We start from the raw sequence: 20,191 nt of genomic DNA, 5'->3' as shown, positions 1-20,191 counted from the left end.
AAGAGATTAGGTAAATCAAGTCTCACTAATATGTCAATTCACAATTTATTACCATGTTTGGTGAAGCTTCATACATTTTCATTGGAAATCCCTTTTCTATTATTTCCCCTATGCAAAATATGGTTTTTGGTAATTTGTAGATCCCACTTACATAGGGATTCTCTTTTTCAAGGAAGCATATGGTTCTAGAATACATATTTACTACGTTGAAAACCTTGACATTCAAAATTAAATGCTACAAAGGACTTTCCAAATAGATGAGTGAGCTTTGGTTGAGCAATGATTGCTTGATTAGTTCTATCAATGTCTCGTGGTCAATAATCACATTGTCAGCACCACTTTATCCTTGGCCCATAGTCGTGATGAGTCATTTATCATCACTTTTGGTAGCCACACAATTTTTAAGTCCACTATTGTTGGACTATGGGATTTTATTGGGACCATTGTGACTATTTTTGTAGTTCCTTACATTAGCTCAACCATCATAAATTTTCCCCACCTTATTAACTAATGTGGAGGCTAGTTTAGGCTTGTGGGCAACTAATGAACAATCTCTAATCTTATGATAAGAGGATTATAAAAAATGTGATGTGCATGACACATGCCACCAATCTATACCATAAGTTTCTTTTATATCGTTGGAGATGTCTATCTCCACATATGTATGACATTGTGATCAAGTTGAATATATTTTTTAGTCCCAACACAAACCATCCTTCTAAGGGAGAAGTAATATGATTGGGGAATGGTCAACAAGGCAATGCCAATGTAGGGAACTTGATCCATATAGAAGCTTTGAGAACCTATTGGTTGGACATGACAAAATCCTTTGTCTAGGGAGAATTTTTTTACAAAGAATTGCACACATAATGGGGACCTTAATGAAGGATTGCATCTGCATGGTTAATTTATACAACTTAAAAGAGGAAAAACCCATTGATTTGGTTTTGGATAACTTCCAAGTTAAACCATGTAGAATTTATCTAGTTGTAGAGTACACTTTCAAATGGTATATGATCAACAAAATAACCTATGAGCATAAATTACTTGAGCAATTTATAAGCATTATATCAACATTATGAATTAAAAGATCAAAGTTTCTTAGATTATTAGTTTTGGTGTGAATATGTTTTTATCCTAACTGGTTCTTAGTTAGAACCTATTCACATATTATTAAGTTTACTTAGGTATACTTAACAAGTAGTTGACATTAAATGTCATTTACACATCAAGCTTACTTACTCTTAGTTGGCCCAAGTTAGCTATAACAAAGTTGCTTTACATAGCTTGTTATTTAATATTGTTCATAGGATCATGTTAGTTATCCTAGGTGGCATTCTAGAGGGTGGCATTCTAGAGGATATGAGTCATGTCTCATTATTTAATATTTGCTTTAAGCATTTATTATTATCATAAACCTTTTAATGTTTGTAACAAGGTAGTCACGTCACATAGGATTAAGGCACATGCCCACATCTTGTGTACTCTTACCTCATGCTCTTTTCTATACAAGCAAGGCTCATTTGTACATCAATTTCATATCAATTACATCATTTTCATATCATTTCAATCTTACGTTCATGCAAGCTCGTGTTGCAACATTCTTTTGTAGAAGACGTGTTTCTTGGTTGATCCTTTTATGTATGTGCAACTTCATTATGGGTTCTTTATTATTCCAACAATTAGAACCCATACTTTGTGGAAAACCTTAGGACAAAACTTTCAAGGATTCTTGTATAGTGGTGCTATTGCTTGTTTCATTTCTTATTGCTTTGGCATTAACAATTGAAGAGAAAGACATGAATGCCATTTAAACAAAAAGAGATATGCAACCTAAAGGTGAATACCCTGAATGCTTCAATAATAAACACAAGTAAGATTAAAAGACCCTACAAATTATGAAATACTATGACAAAAACAAAATAATAGACACCAACATAGAAAACAAAACGAACCTTTCCCATTTTCTCAAATTCTCATACAAACCCACACCTCTACTATTTCCCTTTTGAATACATGTGTGCTCTATTTTGACTTTGTTGGGTAGGGGAATAACACTAGTTACCGCCCATGTTCCAATAACTATTAACTCCATGCACACCCAACCCCACTGGAAGCCCATTAATAATTTCACATGTACCAATAACTACCTATTTTTTTAGCATTTTTGGATCAAAATTGACTCATTTCTGCACCTTTATTGGTACCCATAGTGCATGATTATTGGGGCATTTGTGCATAAGTATTGAGAATTTTAAGTGCACGCTTATAGGGGCATCTTTAAGTGACATTTTGAAATGTGTAGTTTTTGACCCTTGTGTGTATAACAGATCCTACAACGTTAGAAGCCCATTAATAATTTCACATGTACCAATAACTACCTATTTTTTAGCATTTTTGGATCAAAATTGACCCATTTGTGCACTTTTATTGGTACCCATAGTGCATGATTACTGGGGCATTTGTGCATAAGTATTTGAGAATTTTAAGTGCACAGTTATTGGGGCATCTTTAAGCGACATTTTGAAATGTGTATTTTTAGACCCTTGTGTGTATAACAAATCGTACAACATGCATCGTTTCTACCTAAAAGCCAAAACAATAGCTACAAACAGTTAAGTTGTATGTGGAGACAACTAAAAAAAATCTTCAAAATCCGATATAGTATTTAATATCCGTGAATACATAAAATTAACTATAACGATTACTGATACACTTTCTTTATTTATTATGGCTATATTGCTGTTGCAGCCTCTCTTTTTGTCAGAAATTATTTCGCTTTCTATCTAAGAGCTAAGCTGAGTTTGCTGTAATCTACTCATTATTATTCAGCTTAATTTAATAGAAAAAATATATCATAAGGTCATGGACACTTAAATTCCACTTTTACTTATGCTTATTAATATTTTTTCAAAAAGCAACATACCTAACTTTAATAAAAGCATATACATAAGTGACAGCATCCCGCGTAATGAGAAAGTAACAATACGCGGATTCCAACACCAAATCAAATTTAACTTTTTACAGGTCTTGATATCCGCGAGGCAGTGGGCTACAGAAGAAATATGATATAAAATGACGATAAATAAATACTAACTATAAAGCTCTTTTAAATCCTTAGCAAGGCAGTGGGCTACAGAAGAAATATGATATAAAATGACGATAAATAAATACTAACTATAAAGCTCTTTTAAATCCTTAGCAAGCTAAATAATTCTGTACGATATAGTATAAAAGTTAAAATCCGTTGAAGAGCTTTTTTTTCTCACATGTCAAGATCGATTCCCGTGAGCTTGAAAAGTGTTTTTTCAAATACATATCTTCGTCACTGTCTTGGGTGTAAAGTTTTAATCCTCCTTGAAATGGATGGAAAAGTCTCGGAGTACAGAAAAAATACACAAGAGTTTCCCTGGCCTCCATTAATATTCCAAATACTGCGGCCCTTTCTTCCAATTTGACTCCCCTGGCTTTGAGGATCGTGAATACAGTAGGAGGATGTATAATAACGAGTATTTGAGATGTTTTTCGAGTAGGATGTCGGAGAATTTAACCTATCATTACGGCCATGACTGTTTTGATGGTGGAGAAGGAGAAGTAGAAGCGGGAGAGAGGTTTTGTATTATAGATGAGGGGTTTAATGGCGGAAAGATGAGTTATAATGATAGTTTGGAAGCAAAGGCGTTGGCTGCGTCGAGGAATCATAGTGAGGCTGAACGAAGGCGACGTGAAAGGATCAACACGCATTTGTCAACTCTCCGAAGGCTAATTCCTTCAAGAGATAAGGTACTTTCTTAGATCCTCATTTTTCTATTATAAAATTTAAGTTTTCGGTCCGATGAACATGGCCGTGCAGGTTCATTCTTTGTTTTCTTTCTATATTTTATTTACTTTTTAAATCGATAAAAGTTTTTGGAAAAAATAATATAAAAAAGTTTTTTCGGAAATGTTCACCAGTGACTGAGTAAATGTTTGGCAAAATATCAGCAATATGTTATTCAGAATTTCTTTCATGATTCTCTTCAAAACAATTAAACAGGCTGTTTTATATGCGAATCTTGAAATCTAGTAGTAGGTTACAACATTTAAATAAACCATTGGTAAAAACTTTCTTTTATTTAAATGGATTGTGCTGATAGGTTGCTTAAATTTTACTTCTCACCCTAACAATGGCACCTAAAGGTGATTTGGGACTAGAGAAGAATTTAAACCTTAATAGAAGAACACAGGATAAGACTGGTTACAAAATAGATTTTTTAAATAAATATAATAAATTTACTTATAAGAGTCAACTAAATATAATAATGTACTATTTTATTTAATTTTTAAAGAATTATATAACATTTGGCTGAGTACAGCAAATTTATTATTAGACCAATGTTTCTGTCAAAAATTGTAAATTTACATTTAAATAAATATCAATGTTTATAAAGAAGGGTTTAGAAGATTAGAGTTATTAATTTTTAAAGTAATTTTTTATGAAATTTTATTTTAGATTTATAGTACTAGGTATTAGTATACCGGGTTATACAATTTCTAAATTAGGTTTGGGTTAAATTCTATGTTGATGAGAACTGTGAGACAAGAATGATTTGTCAATGAAAAAAGATTAAAAGGTGAAAAATCCAAAATTGTGGATGCTCATAAGTGTGTTTATTGTTAAATTTAGAACCAGAAAGATAAAAAACTCAGAAATCAGAATCAAAAATTCTTACAAGAACACAAAGAAACAAAACTTATCCTGGGAAAACCCTCCACCTGAGGGTGAAAAACCTAGCCACGCTAAAAATATCTTTATTATAAAAAAAAGTCTGATACAAAGCTGATACACTTAGTAAGATATGATTGTTATCAATTTAACAATCAACCGAATAAGTCAAAAATGACTTCTACAATGCATACCACATATATCCTCCTTTACAACATATATATATCTTGCACATCGATTATTTCATACAAAGGTTATATAGAAAGGATCGAGCAATACACGGAAGCTACTAAAGAATACCTCCTTCGAACTTAGTCACTACTGAATACCTCCTTCGAACTTAATCACCAAAATACATAACATAGATAGAATGCCTGAGCTCGATCCCAGTCGGAACATAGAGATATATAAAATGAATCGAAGAATTACAACTCTCCACGGAGTGAAGATGAAAGACCACGCTCAAGGGAAAGATGGCAGTTACATGACCGACATCAAGAGAAGAGGACAACAGATGGAATCCAGATCGGATGGTAACGGCAGCCAATGCACAATACTTCCACGGAATCCAGATCAGATGTAACAGCAGCCAACGCACAATACTTCCACGAAGAGATGCGAGCAACATAAACATATGCGGTGATGGATATTAAAAAAAACCAGAATTATCACGAACAATCAGCAATACGAATCTTACAAACATTGTATGAAATGATGTCTCACAAAGTTACACACATTAACACTCCCTCTTAACAAGGGAGATATCATTCACTGATATTCAAGTCATGGAATCTCTCAACATGACAATCACAACAAAAATTAATCACGGATTCTCTCAACGTGATAGGCATCATGGATTCACTCAACATGATGTTCACCATGGCTACTCCCATGAGTGAAATAACACAAGCCCTCATCACGGAGTCACTCAACGTGATGTTGTCATGGAGTCTCTCAACATGACATTCACTATGGATACTCCCATTAGTGAAAAGAGCCTCAAGGGCTTTCACCTCAAATTTCTCTGTCACAAAGAAAAATGCATTACAGGTGATTTCATCTCGAATTTCTTCTTCACAGAGAAGAACTCATTAACAACCTGTAAAAGATTCATTACAGCTGAGATTCTCTCTCAGCAAGAGCATCATTCTCCACAATACCAAGCTTGTCTCGGAAATAACAAAACTTCACTCTAGGAAGTGGCTTGGTGAGAATATCTGCTGTTTGCTCTTCAGTGCAAATGTCCTTGAGCTCCACTGTTTTCCTTTGAACCATATCTCTCAAGTAATGATATTTTATTTCCACATGCTTGGATCTATCATGGAAAACAATATTAACCGAAAGCTTTACACAACTTTGGTTATCACAAAGAATCACTGTAGGTTCCAAAGGCTGCCCAAACAAACCTGCAAGCAATTTGTGAAGACACACTGCTTCTCTTGCAGCCACACAAGCTGCAACATATTCCACTTATGCTGTACTTTGAGCAACACATGATTGTTTTCTGCTGCACCAGGAAATCATACCTGAACCTAGATTGAAACAATATCTTGAAGTGATTTTGCTGCCAGGAACACATCCTGCCCAATCTGAATCAGAAAAACCCTGCAATTTTAGAGCTTCACTAGAAGTATATTTCAGGCCATATCCCACTGTACCACATACATATCTCAATATATGTTTAGTTGCAACAAAATGAATCTGTCTAGGCTCACACATAAACTGACTGAGAGTGTTAACAACATAACATATGTTAGGCCTTGTATTGACTAAATACATTAAAGATCCAATCAATTGTCTATACATAGTAGGATCAACTAAGTCTGAACTAGCTGCAACCTCATGGAACTTTTTCAGATTTGCTTCCATGGGGGTTGCCATAGACTTGCAATCTAACATACCAAATCTTTTCAAAAGATCAATGGCATATTTCCCTTGACTCAATATGATTTCATTTGGTCTTTGCCACACTTCTAAACCAAGAAAATATTGCATCAAACCAAGATCTTTCATCTCGAATTCAGAAGTTAACTCTTTCTTACATCATCAACATATAGAACTAAAATTAAGGCTTTATCATCAATTACCTTCAAATAGATATTTGGATCTGCATCATTTTTGAGAAAACCCAAGCTCAACAAATACCGATCAATTCTTTCATACCAAGAACGTGGAGCTTGCTTAAGGCCATACAAGGCCTTTTTCAATCTGCATACATGTGATTCTTTCTCATGGATCACAAATCCATCTGGCTGCTCAATAAAAACTTCTTCTTCAATTACACCATTCAAGAATGCTGTCTTTACATCCATCTGATGCAATTTCTACCCTTTAACAACTGCAATAGCAATAATAGTTCTGATAGAAGTGTAACGTGCTACATGTGCAAAAGTCTCTTCATAGTCTATGCCTTCTTTTTGTGAAAAACCTCTAGCTACAAATCTAGCTTTATATTTTTCTACACTCCCATCAGCTACATGTTTAATTTTGAACAACCACTTAGAAGAAACAACAGATTTACCTTTGGGCCTAGGAACAATATCCCACACATCATTTTTGATAATGGATTGATACTCCTCCATCATGGCGTCCTTCCACACTTGCTGATTAGAGGCTTCTTCAAAATTAGAAGGTTCGGATGCTATAAAGTGACTCATCAAAGCTACATATCCTGGAAACTTATGAGGCCTTTTACTCTCTCTAAAGGTGCCATGAGGAGTTGCATATTTTTCAGCTTCTTCCATAGTGTGCCGAGCCCACAATGGTCTTTTCCTATTAGTTGGAATATTATTGGGACCAGTAGAAGTATCTATAGAATCAATTGGATCAACAGGATCAGTAGAGTCTTCTAAAACTGTATTCTCCCTTTGAATCTCTGAAGGTGAATCCGGATCAGCCATATCTATGTCTTGAGGAGGCTCAAAGTCTTCTCTATCAGATTCCATGTTAGACTCTTTGGATTTCTTGCAAGCTACATCTTCATCAAAAGACACATCCCTGCTGATTTCAATTTGCTTTTGACTTGGAATGTAGACTTTGTATGCTGTTGAAGATTCACTATAACCAACAAAGATGCCTTTCTTTCCTGAAGGTTCTAACTTAGTTCTTTTCTCTTTTGGAACATGAATATAGACAAGACATCCAAAAATCTTGAGGTGACTAATGTCTGGTTTGATACTTGAAAAAACTTCTTCTGGAGTCATGTTGTATAGGATTTGATGAGGACTACGATTTTGAATGTATACTGCTGTCCTGCAAGCCTCTGCCCATAAAAATGTTTGAAGACTTTGATCATGGATCATAGCCTTCTCTGCCTCAACAATTGTCCTGTTCTTTCTTTCAACTACACCATTTTGTTGAGGATTATAAGGGACATAGAACTCCCTTTGAATCCCAGCTTCAACACAAAAGTTATGAAATAAACCAAAAACATATTCTCCCCCATTATCAGATCTTAGAACCTTTATCTTCTTGTTAGATAAATTTTCAACAAGTGCTTTAAATTCTTTAAATCTAGATAGCACTTCATCAGATTCTTTAGACTTAAGAAAATAAATCCAACACTTACGAGAAAGTCATCAATGAAGGTAACATAATACCAAAAACCACTAAGGGAAGCAACTGACATAGGGCCACACAAATCAGAGTGAATTAACTCTAGAATATTCTTTGCTCTATTTTCACTACTATGAAAAGTATTCTTAACATTCTTACTTAGAGCACATCCCTTGCAGACACCTTCATGGTTTTGATTCAGCTTGGAAGACCAACAACTACCTTCTCCATTGAAGACAAAGTTCTGAAATTTAGGTGACCAAATCTTTTATGCCACAACTCACTTGAGCTTGTAGAATCATGAGTTAATGCTTGAATAGGACGGGCTGAAAGCTTGTAAAGACTGTCATGACGAACACCAATCTCACGAGCTGACTGAATGCTAGTGTTCTTCTTCCATGGAAGAACTTTTCCATCAACAAAAGCAACATGATAACCCTTGTTTTCTAATGCTGAAATAGAAATCAGATTCCTCTTAATACCTGGAACAAAGAGAACATTGCTCAGAAGAAGAGGAATACCAGAATCCAACTGAAAGGAAGTAGAACCAACACCCTTCACAAAATAACATGCATCATCACCAATGATAACTTGAAGATGAGAATCTTTTTCCTTTAAGTTGGAGAGGTGTTCACGATAACCAGTAATATGATAGGAGGCTCCACTATCAACAAGCCATGTATCACCGTTAGTAGGAATATTACTGGAGAGAGCAGAAATAAATAAGAACCCCTCCGAATTTTCACTAGACTCTCTATGAGGAGAAACACTTTCAACATTTGTTGTTGCAGCTTGTGGTTTAGGTCTAGAAGGACATTCTCTAGCAAAGTGACCAAACTTGTCACATCTGAAGCATTGTACTCTAGAGAGGTCCTTTCTTTTCTTAGATTCAGGAGCTGAATCAGAATTTCTATCTCTGTTACTTTTGAAGTTTCCTTTTCTTCCTTTTCTTTTAGACGTATGGGCAGCAAGAACATGATCTTCTTCATGATGAGATTTACGTCCAATTCCTCTTGCCTCCAATTTGCATTCCTCTTGAATGCAATCAGCTCTCAAATGATCAAACTTGGGTAACTCATTTCTTCCACTAATACCTTGAATGAAAGATTCCCAAGAGTGAGGAAGGCCATTCATGGCCAGCATAACCAGGTCTTTATCCTCGATAGAATCTCCAATAGCATTGAGTTGATCTTTCAATTCTATAATCTTCTTAAAGAAAGAAACAACAAATTCACCTCTAGCCATTTTGATATGAAGGAGTTGACGTCTCAATGCTAGAGCTCTACTAGTACTGTTGAATTCATACAAGCTTTGAAGGCACTCAAACATATCTTTGGCTGAATTCAACTTGGATATAACAGGTCCTAGATGATCCTTAACATAATCAATTATAATCTTTTTAGCCATGAGATTATTCTTCCTCCATTGAGCTTTCTTGGTGTCATCTGAAGGTTAATCTTCAACAGACTTCACATAGTTAAGAAGATCATTCTCTTCTAGCACAATAAGAATCCTGAATTTCCATGAAGTGAAATTGGCTGCACCATCCAATATGTTTTCAACTTTGAGTCCATTCACCATGATCGAAAACTTGAATTAAACAGATTAGAGCTTCAAATAAAGAAAATTTCAAAACTAAGCAATTTGGTTCTGGATCTTTTCTTTATACCTGCTCTGATACCATGTAAAATTTAGAACCAGAAAGATAAAAAACTCAGAAATCAGAATCAAGAATTCTTACAAGATCACAAAGACACAAAACTTATCCTGGGAAAACCCTCCACTTGAGGGTGAAAAACCCAGCCACGCTAAAAATATCTTTATTATCAAAACAAGTCTGATACAAAGCTGATACACTTAGTAAGATATGATTGTAATCAATTTAACAATCAACCGAATAAGTAAAAAATGACTTCTACAATGCATACCACATATATCCTCCTTTACAACATATATATATCTTGCACATTGATTATTTCATACAAAGGTTATATAGAATGGATCGAGCAATACATGGAAGCTACTGAAGAATACCTCCTTCGAACTTAATCACCAAAATATATAACATAGATAGAATGCCTGAACTCGATCCCAGTCGGAACATAGAGATATATAAAATGAATAGAAGAATTATAACTTTCCACGGAGTGAAGATGAAAGACCACGCTCAAGGGAAAGATGGCAGTTACATGACCGACACCAAGAGAAGAGGACAATGGATGGAATCCAGATCGGACGGTAATGGCAGCCAACACACAATACTTCCATGGAATCCAGATCAGATGTAACGGCAGCCAATGCACAATACTTCCACAAAGAGATGCGAGCAACATATACATATGCGGTGATGGATATTAAAAAAAAAACAGAATTATCACGAACAATCAGCAATACGAATCTCACAGACATTGTATGAAATGATGTCTCACGAAGTTACACACATTAACATTTATATGCTAAATATTTAGCTTAATTAATTATTTTTTACTATTAACTTTTATAGCTACACCTTTTTGTTACTGGTCTGCATATGAATACCAAACACGTTCTTTTTTGTGGTCTGTATACCCAGGCAGGTTGTGTCTTGCATACCCAAGCATAGTGCAGCCATGGGTGTAGCACTGGTGCTGCATGTAGATATAATAAACCTGTTGGTGCTCTTGATGAAGAGTAATATGATTATTTGTAAATGGATTTGTACTATGTAGTTTGAACACTAATTGGTTCAATTATCTACTGTCAGCAACTCTTGAACCCATATCGGGACTTAGACCAACAACTTAGCAACATTTTTGCTATTTTTAGGAACTTTCAATTGTGATTTATTTTTGAGTTTTTTATTCTCGGTATAGAATTGTGATTTCAAAAATGGGTAGGGGAAATGTAAAGTTTTATATTTCATGGAACAGATATGTCTGTTAATGTCTCCAAGTTTTCTAAAAGCACTAGCTAAGATATTTCAGTAGCTTCCCTCCACTAGAGTGACTTGACCATTGACTTTGGGGTTTTCCCTTGTGTTTAAGTTTTTTAAAAAAATACAACATTTCTTTGAAAGTTCTTAGTTTATTTGCTAAATTTAAGGTTTTTCTTTTAGTTCTGGTTCTAGTTTGTGTTTTTCTGTGCATTTTGTTTTGTTAGCGGGTTTTTAAAGTTCAGAGTCAAACGTTGGATCTAACAATTTGTAGTTATAAGTTCTTCCCTTAAGATTTGTGCCCCATTTTTTTTTTCTATTGTTTAGATATAAATTGTTTGCTGTGGATGTTATATTTCATTTTTTTAGCATGAGTTTGTCTTCTACAGGATAGGAGATTTAGCTTTAGCTATGATGTAATGTTATGAAGGCTCTTCTAGCATATATGCAATTCTGGTTTCATTGTAATTTACTTCAAAGACTTCAATGCATTATTTGTAAAAGTATTGTAATTTCCAATTTGATGAACAGGTTATATGCAGAATGGTGTATTTTAATTTTGATATTATGGCTGACACTAATATTGCTATCTTTCTATTACTGCAGGTTAGGAGAATGAACATGTATCGATTTCAATGTCATTTCCTTTGGTTTGAATGATGTATAAGTAGAAGGATGACCACGATCAAGGGGCACCTTGATCGGACATGTCTTTTAGACATGTCCGACCAAGATGTCACTTGGTCGTGACCCTTACTTATCTTTAACCGATCCATAACAATCGGTGCTTCAAACATTAATGTATCGGTATAGTGATAACAGTGCTTATACCCAATAATGAATCGTTTAATGCTTATGAACATACCCGATGATGAATCGGTATTATGAATCAGTTAATGCTTATGAACATACCCGATGGTGAATCGGTATCATGAATCGGTTAATGCTTATGAACACATCCGATCATGAATCGGTATTTGTTAATTGTTTCAGATAAAACATACCCGATAATGAATCGGTATTAAAGCATATAATATAAAGTAAACAGTAACAATTACGGTTAGCATTATATGCTATCGGGTTAATACCCCGATAGCATATTAATGCCGATTCATATATGAATCGACATTAGTATGCTATCAGGTTAGTAGCCCAATAGCCCTTTAGATTGACGCTTAACATAGTTAAGTAGATCGTGAATCTAATCCATCATTATCCAATATCAATAGCATAATTATGATCAATGTTATAGTCTGATAAACATAAAGCATGAATAAGTAAACTAATAACAGAGTAGAGAGTTAGGAGAGTCTTATCTTGCAGAAGCTACTAATGCATTAACACTCCCTCTTAGCTTTTGGAAGATAGATAAAGTAACCTGCATCACATTTCTTTTCATAATGTCAGTCTCCAAGAATATATATCATCTATACATATGACATGAAGTATCATCAGGACATAGGATACAAATATAAGATTTTACTCTTATGTATCACCCAATCATGTGATATAAAGAATTCATCATTTTATTATAACAAAATATCACCTAGACACGTGATATTAGTATTGCCTAAACACGCAATACTGAGGATAAACATAGGAGGATGGTTAAATTCTCATCTTATCCATATTGTGATATGTGCACAAACATTTTATTCAAAAGTTTTATCACAACACCATCATGGCACATCCATGACATACCAGAGATCCAACATGATAACTGGTTTGAGAATCATAAGATCGTCACCTTATGATGTCTGCATACAAGTGTTCATAATTTGAGAAATCGTCACCTCTTAGATATGAACACAGGGGATTAAACCCATAATGTCTCAACATGACAAAAGAAGTTTACATTTTCAACATCTTATTTACAAAGCAGATTACCTTTCTATCATACCTAAACCTTTTCTGAAGTGATCAACCTTCACTCTGGAAAGTGGTTTGGTCAGAATATCTGCAGTCTGATCTCCGGTACTAACATATTCTAATTTGATCACATTTTTGTCTACCATGTCTCGTACATAATGGTATGGGATCTCAATATGTTTGGATCTATCATGGAATACTGGATTCACTGAAAGTTTTATGCAACTTTGATTATCGTAGTGGATGATTGTAGGTTTCATCGGATCACCAAACAATCCCACAAGCAACTTTCTAAGCCACACTGCTTCTCGGGTGGCCATGGAGGCTGCAATGTATTCGGCCTCGGTGGAACTTTGTGCTACAGAAGACTGCTTTCTGCTGATCCAAGATATCATGGCTGATCCCAAACTGAAGCAGCACCCAGAGGTGCTTTTCCGATCAGTCACACTTCCAGCCCAATCTGAATCTGAGAATCTGTGTAGATTAAGATCAATTTTCTTATACTTGAGACCAAGGTTTAAGGTGCCTTGTAGATATCTCATAATGTGTTTTACTGCTACCAGGTGTATCTCCTTTGGCTCACACATAAACTGACTCAAGGCATTTACTGCATAGCATATATCTGGTCTTGTATTTACCAGATACATAAGAGACCCAATCATTTGCCTGTATAGAGTGGGGTCAGTAGAAGGTGATTCTGCTGCTGCTTCTTTGAGTTTATGAAGATTGGTCTCCATTGGAGAGGTCATAGGTCTGCAGTTAAGCATTCCAAATCTCTTCAAAATGTCTAATGTATACTTGCCTTGGTTTAGAACAATGTTATCAGGATTCTGCCATACTTCCAACCCTAGGAAATAATGAAGGAATCTCAAGTCCTTCATATCAAATTCTTTGGATAGCTCTTTCTTGCATTGATCTATAAGGTGATCTTCTCCAGAGATTAATAAGTCATTAGCATATAAAATTATTATTAGCATATCACCTTTGTTCTGTTTGTAGTAGAGATTAGGATTTGCATCATTTTTAGAGAAGCCTAGTTTTGATAGATATGTGTCAATTCTTTCATACCAGACCCTGGGAGCTTGTTTGAGCCCATATAGAACTTTCTTGAGTCTGCACACATGAGATTCTGCATGATGGATCTCAAACCCCTCAGGTTGCTCTAGGTATACTTCTTCAGATATCTCTCCATTGAGAAAAGCTTTTTGTACATCCATTTGATGCACCTTCCATCCCTTAGCTGCTGCAATGGCTAGTACAACCCTGACTGAGGTATATTTGGCTATAGGAGCAAATGTTTCTTCATAGTCTATCCCTTCTTTTTGAGAGAATCCTCTGGCTACAAATCTTGCCTTATATTTTTCAATGCTGCCATCTACTGCATGTTTGATCTTAAAAAGCCATTTAGAAGAAACAACAGACTTCTTAGTTGGCCTAGGAACAATTTCCCATACATCATTTTCCATTATGGATTGATACTCTTCAAACATAGCATCTTTCCATACCTGATGTTTAAGGGCATCTGTCACATTGTCAGGTTCGTTTTTAGATAGATCATTCATAAGAGCAACATAGCTAGTAAATTTATTAGGTCTTTTGCTTTTTCTGAAGGTTCCAGAAGGAGCAGCAAACCTTTGAGCTTCTTCTACTGTTTTGGTCGCCCATAGTGGTCTTTTCTTGAGATTTCTAGGTGAGTTTTCATTTTCATTTTCAGTTTCATCTAGATTCTCCCTCTGAAACTCAGGGGCAGGATTTTCATCTAAGTTAGAGGTGGGTACATAGATTTCAGGTTCTATGAAGTTCTGAGCTCTTTTGAAAGCTAGATCCTCTTCAAATATTACATCCCTACTTAGTTCAATATTTCTTTGACCAGGTACATAGATTCTATAGGCTTTAGAGGTTTCACTATATCCTACAAGTAATCCCCTTTTTCCAGAAGGCTCTAGTTTTAGTCTCTTTTCTTTAGGTATATGGATATAGATAGGGCATCCAAATATCCTAAGGTGGCTAATATCAGGCTTAATCTTAGTGAATACTTCTTCAGGAGTTTTGTCCTCAAGATGGGAGGGAGGGCACCTATTCTGTATATATACAGCGGTGCTGGATGCTTCAGCCCAGAGATTTGTGTTAAGGTTTTGATCTAGGATCATGGCCTTGGCAGCTTCAACTATGGTCCTATTTTTCCTTTCCGCTACCCCATTTTGTTGAGGGGTATAAGGTATAGTAAGCTCCCTCTTAATCCCATTATCTCTACAAAATTCTTTAAATGAATCTGATGTGTATTCTCCCCCATTGTCGGTTCTTAGGGTTTTAACTTTGTTTCCTGAGTGGTTTTCAGTTAGTGATTTAAATTCTTTAAATCTAGAGAGGATCTCTTCTGATTCTTTACTTTTCAGAAAGTAGATCCAAGTCTTCCTAGAGTAGTCATCAACAAATATTACATAATACAAGAATCCCCCTAGAGAGGATACAGACATAGGTCAGCATACATTAGAATGAACTAATTCTAGAATTTTGCTAGTTTTCCTAGTATTGTTTTGAAATGCACCTTTAGTATTCTTACCTAGGGCACATCCTTTGCATGCCCTTGAATGATCTTGCTTTAACTTGGGTAGACCTGTGACAAGGTTTCCCATCGAAGATAAAGCTCTAAAATTCAGATGACCTAATCTTCTATGCCAAACTTCATTTGCATTAGTGGCTTCATGGATTAGGGCTAGATTAGGTTTTGTGCACAGTTCATACAGATAGCCCCGTCTCTGTCCAATGGTCTTTGCCTTCTTGATGGAGGAGTTCTTTGGCCAAGCCAATACTTTGTTGTCCATGAATGTCACTCTGTATCCGTTATCTTCTAGTGCCGATATAGAGACTAGATTTCTTTTGATGCTAGGGACATATAGTACTCCTTCAAGCCGCAGGGTTATGCCTGTCTTCAATTTGATGGTGCAGGTTCCTACTCCTTTGACTGGATGTGTGGAGTCATCTCCAATGGTTACATCCTCATCACTATCCTCTGTCATGGAATCAAGTACTTCTCTAAACCCAATGATGTGCCTGGATGAACCACTGCCAATCACCCATGAGTTGATTTTGTTAGAAGTTTGACTTGTGAGTGCTGAGTAGAATACGTATTTCCTGGAGTCATCTTCCCCTTTAGTCTTTCCTGCTTTAACAAATGTAGCATGTTTCTTACCCCATCAACTATTATTTTTATTGCCTTTTCATTTCCCTCAATCCATGCTGATTTATCAAGTTCATTTTCGGGTTGAACATTTTTGGTTTGAACAAACGAATCCACTTTGTTCTCCTTTAAGATCATTTGAATTCTAAATTTCCAGGCTGAAAAATCATCGCCACCTCTGTCTTCGAATCTGATAGCACTGGCCATTTGAAGAAATGTGATGTAGTATATAAACTTGTTCTTAAATTTGTTTCACGAAATTAAATAGCCTCAAGTTCGGTCAACTTGGCTCTGATACCATGTAAAAGTATTGTAATTTCCAATTTGATGAACAGGTTATATGCAGAATGGTGTATTTTAATTTTGATATTATGGCTATGACACTAATATTGCTATCTTTCTATTACTGCAGGTTAGGAGAATGAACATGTATTGATTTCAATGTCATTTCCTTTGGTTTGAATGATGTATAAGTAGAAGGATGACCACGATCAAGTGGCACCTTGATCGGACATGTCTTTTAGACATGTCCGACCAAGATGTCACTTGGTCGTGACCCTTACTTATCTTTAACCGATCCATAACTAATCGGTGCTTCAAACATTAATGTATCAGTATAGTGATAACAGTGCTTATACCCGATAATGAATCGTTTAATGCTTATGAACATACCCGATGATGAATCGGTATTATGAATCAGTTAATGCTTATGAACATACCCGATGGTGAATCGGTATCATGAATCGGTTAATGCTTATGAACACATCCGATCATGAATCGGTATTTGTTAATTGTTTCAGATAAAACATACCTGATAATGAATCGGTATCAAAGCATATAATATAAAGTAAACAGTAACAATTACGGTTAGCATTATATGCTATCGGGTTAATACCCCGATAGCATATTAATGCCGATTCATATATGAATCGACATTAGTATGCTATCAGGTTAGTAGCCCGATAGCCCTTTAGATTGACGCTTAACATAGTTAAGTAGATCGTGAATCTAATCCATCATTATCCAATATCAATAGCATAATTATGATCAATGTTATAGTCTGATAAACATAAAGAATGAATAAGTAAACTAATAACAGAGTAGAGAGTTAGGAGAGTCTTATCTTGCAGAAGCTACTAATGCATTAACTTTATTATAATTGATTTTTTCTAAGTGCCATGGCCTGTTTTTGATCTTTTAGACTGGGAATTTTTACTTAATCTAAAGAAGTTAAATTAACCATCTTCTTAACAAGTGGTTGCGGTTGATATGGCATAAAGGTCATTTAGGCTAAAGAACATTAAAAGCAATCTTTTCTTATCTGATTTATCATATAGTATGCTAAAGGTAGATTTTGGCGCTTTCAACATGTTGTTTTGAGCCCTCTCATTCCCAAAGTTTTATGATCTGTTTTTATCTTCTTAATTGTAGGTACTGTGTTATAGATGCTTTATATTATTGTAGGAGAACCTTAAAACTAGGTGGTTAATCCTATCAGAACGTCACAATTTGATATGTTGTACATACAACATTTAAATAAGAAATTCTATATTATGATTTAGGGTATATGTTTCCAACTGGTTTTCCATTAGTTTTTGGTACATGACCTTAAATTTTGTGTAATTATAAAGGGTGTGGCATCTTCATGTAGCCTTTTGGTTTTCTTTGATTATTCAGTTTAAAGATTGTTGTAGATTCTTTTATCAGTTTTGAAATTATGTGCTTTTGTCCCATTTAAAATTAAGATAAAATCTGGATACTTGAGGATATTTCCTATCTTTGTATATGTGTGCATACACACTTATGCTAAGGTATTTTCTTTGTTTTCAAAATCTGTGATTACATTGCAGTAAAGGTCTATTTATATTATTTCTGAAAGTTCCAGCTTATATCCGTTGATTTTTATGAACTTGCAAATGTTTTCAGCAAAAAAATTGATTTTCTGTGTCATCTTATTAATTTGAAGAGCTCTGGTAATTCTCATGTTTTCGTACTTGTTAGATTTTTCTGAGCCACATTGTTTGGCCCTTGTTGAGTCTTTCATAACTAAAATTTTTGTGAACTTTGATTTTACCTCCTTTATGTATTTTAATTTTTGGCAATTAATCAGAACATTTTCAGGAGATAGTGATGTTTATGGTTAGACTGAGCTTGGTTAAGTATCCGATCAAGCACCTGAGATTATGAGATTTGTGCTCGAGTCAAGGGGAAATATTTGGGGTCTTACTTGCTCGTGAACACATGAATCCATTGTATGTACTGTTTTACTTGGTATTAGTTGTCTCAAATATTTCTTCAAATTCAGGTGGCCTGGTCAAACTAATTTCTGAAGAAATATCATCATATATAGAGTTTTTAAAGGTCGTCCCCTCCTCCCCTCCTCCCCTGCTCCCTGACCCCACTAAAGGTCCAATAAAGTACTGTTTTCTATTTATCTTACATGTTAGTCAAATTTATACCTCCTTAAATTTCAACCCATTCATGAAAACGTGCAATAAATCGTTGTGAATCCTTCTTAGCACAAATTTTGGCTTTTTACATTGTGGAATTTAGACTGCTAATGACCCAAATTTGTCTTTTTGTACCATAAATAAGGTCTTTTATGTGTGACTCAACTTTTTTTTGAAGTATTAAAAATATTACTTATTCTACCAATAATGTGTAAGGTACTAGCTATAGTTCTAGTGCTATCAGATCTTGTTCTTTAGCTTGCTTTTTTTGTAGGTTCTGTTCTGTTTGTTCAATAACTCTAGTCTTCCATTAGAACACTATCGTTTTCTTTATGAATGACATGACTCTAGAGATAAGTCAGGCTAGTGCTTGTTTTCTTGAATGATTAAATAGTATAATGCAACAGGCATGGCTATCTTCTCTATGTATGCATGGTTGGTGCTTTGGATGGTTTGGACAGTGTTATGCCCTATTGATTATTTATGACCTGATGAAACAATTTCATATGAATTATGTTAATATATCAGTTGAAGCAAGTTTGTTGAGATAATGCAGATGGATAAAGCAACGCTTCTAGGAGAAGTGATTCACCATGTAAAAGAACTGAAGAAAAGATTTGCAGAAGCTGCTAAAGGTGATTCCATACCCACAGATTTTGACGACTTGAAAGTTGAATCGCATGGAGGTGATGGAAAGGGGAGATTTGTCATCAGGGTTTCAATTTGTTGTGATGATCGGCCAGATCTTTTGGCTGATTTGCTTCAATCTTTTAATGAGCAGAGATTGAAGACTGTAAAAGCTGAGATGTCCTGTCTTGGTGGCAGAGTGAGAAATGTCTTCTTAGTGACAAGCCAGGAAGAAGTGAATGGCGGTAATGAAGAAACACAGTGTTTTAATGGTGTCAAGGAAGCTTTGAGGGAAGTACTTAATAGGCCTGCTTCAAGTGAGTTAACTCTGAGGAGCTCAGTCTCAAATAAGCGTCATAGGATTTTATCTTTTGATTCGTCAAGCTCTTCTACTTAAAGTGCAGTGTGATGAGCAAAAGCCCAGTGTTTGGTTAGCAACACCTTTAAATCATTAATGTTCAATTTATGAATTTAACAACTTTACATTTACATTGCCTGTACAAAACAACATGTATCTTTACCCCATTCTAGCTATTTCTTGATGTTTCTGTTAATTCGTAGTGGTATAGATATATTTATCTATTGATTTTCTTGTACTTCTGATGACTGCAAGGGTTGTCAATGCAGGTCATTTGCAAAATCTTACTATACTCTGTTACATTCTTAAAGTTTATAGATCTGCAAAAATAATGTAAAAACCTTAAAATATTTAGTAGGTCAATTTTTTGCTCGGCATGTTGGATTTGAGCTATTGTTTTGATTTTTGAACCATTTGATTTCTGCATGGTTTCAATCTGATCCTCTGTTCAGTGTGATTCTTTTCCTTGAAGGGATGGCATGCCTCGTGGCATATGGGTTGAATGCTTAAATTAACAGATGCAATTTATAGTAGC

The 20,191-nt window shown here is 35.1% G+C and overlaps 1 protein-coding gene across 1 annotated transcript; it reads left to right on the top strand.

Moving 5' to 3' along the window:
* Window positions 1-3,225: 3,225 nt before the first annotated feature.
* Window positions 3,226-19,894, top strand: LOC131027419 (transcription factor bHLH30). The gene is made up of 2 exons (XM_057957475.2): window positions 3,226-3,783; window positions 19,228-19,894. The coding sequence occupies exons 1-2, from the start codon at window positions 3,496-3,498 to the stop codon at window positions 19,693-19,695; spliced, it is 756 nt and encodes a 251-aa protein (XP_057813458.2). The 5' UTR covers window positions 3,226-3,495; the 3' UTR covers window positions 19,696-19,894.
* Window positions 19,895-20,191: the final 297 nt, after the last annotated feature.

The sequence above is a fragment of the Cryptomeria japonica genome, chromosome 3, assembly GCF_030272615.1.
Source record: "Cryptomeria japonica chromosome 3, Sugi_1.0, whole genome shotgun sequence".
Classification (NCBI taxonomy): domain Eukaryota; kingdom Viridiplantae; phylum Streptophyta; class Pinopsida; order Cupressales; family Cupressaceae; genus Cryptomeria; species Cryptomeria japonica.
The sequence above is the reverse complement of the archived record's forward strand: the minus strand, read 5'-3'. Positions and strand labels throughout refer to the sequence as shown.

Coding starts and splice junctions, on each gene's coding strand:
- LOC131027419 (XM_057957475.2), top strand. CDS start 3,496: ATGTATAATAACGAGTATTTGAGATGTTTTTCGAGTAGGATGTCGGAG. Junction 3,784..19,227: donor TAATTCCTTCAAGAGATAAG/GTACTTTCTTAG, acceptor GAGATAATGCAG/ATGGATAAAGCAACGCTTCT.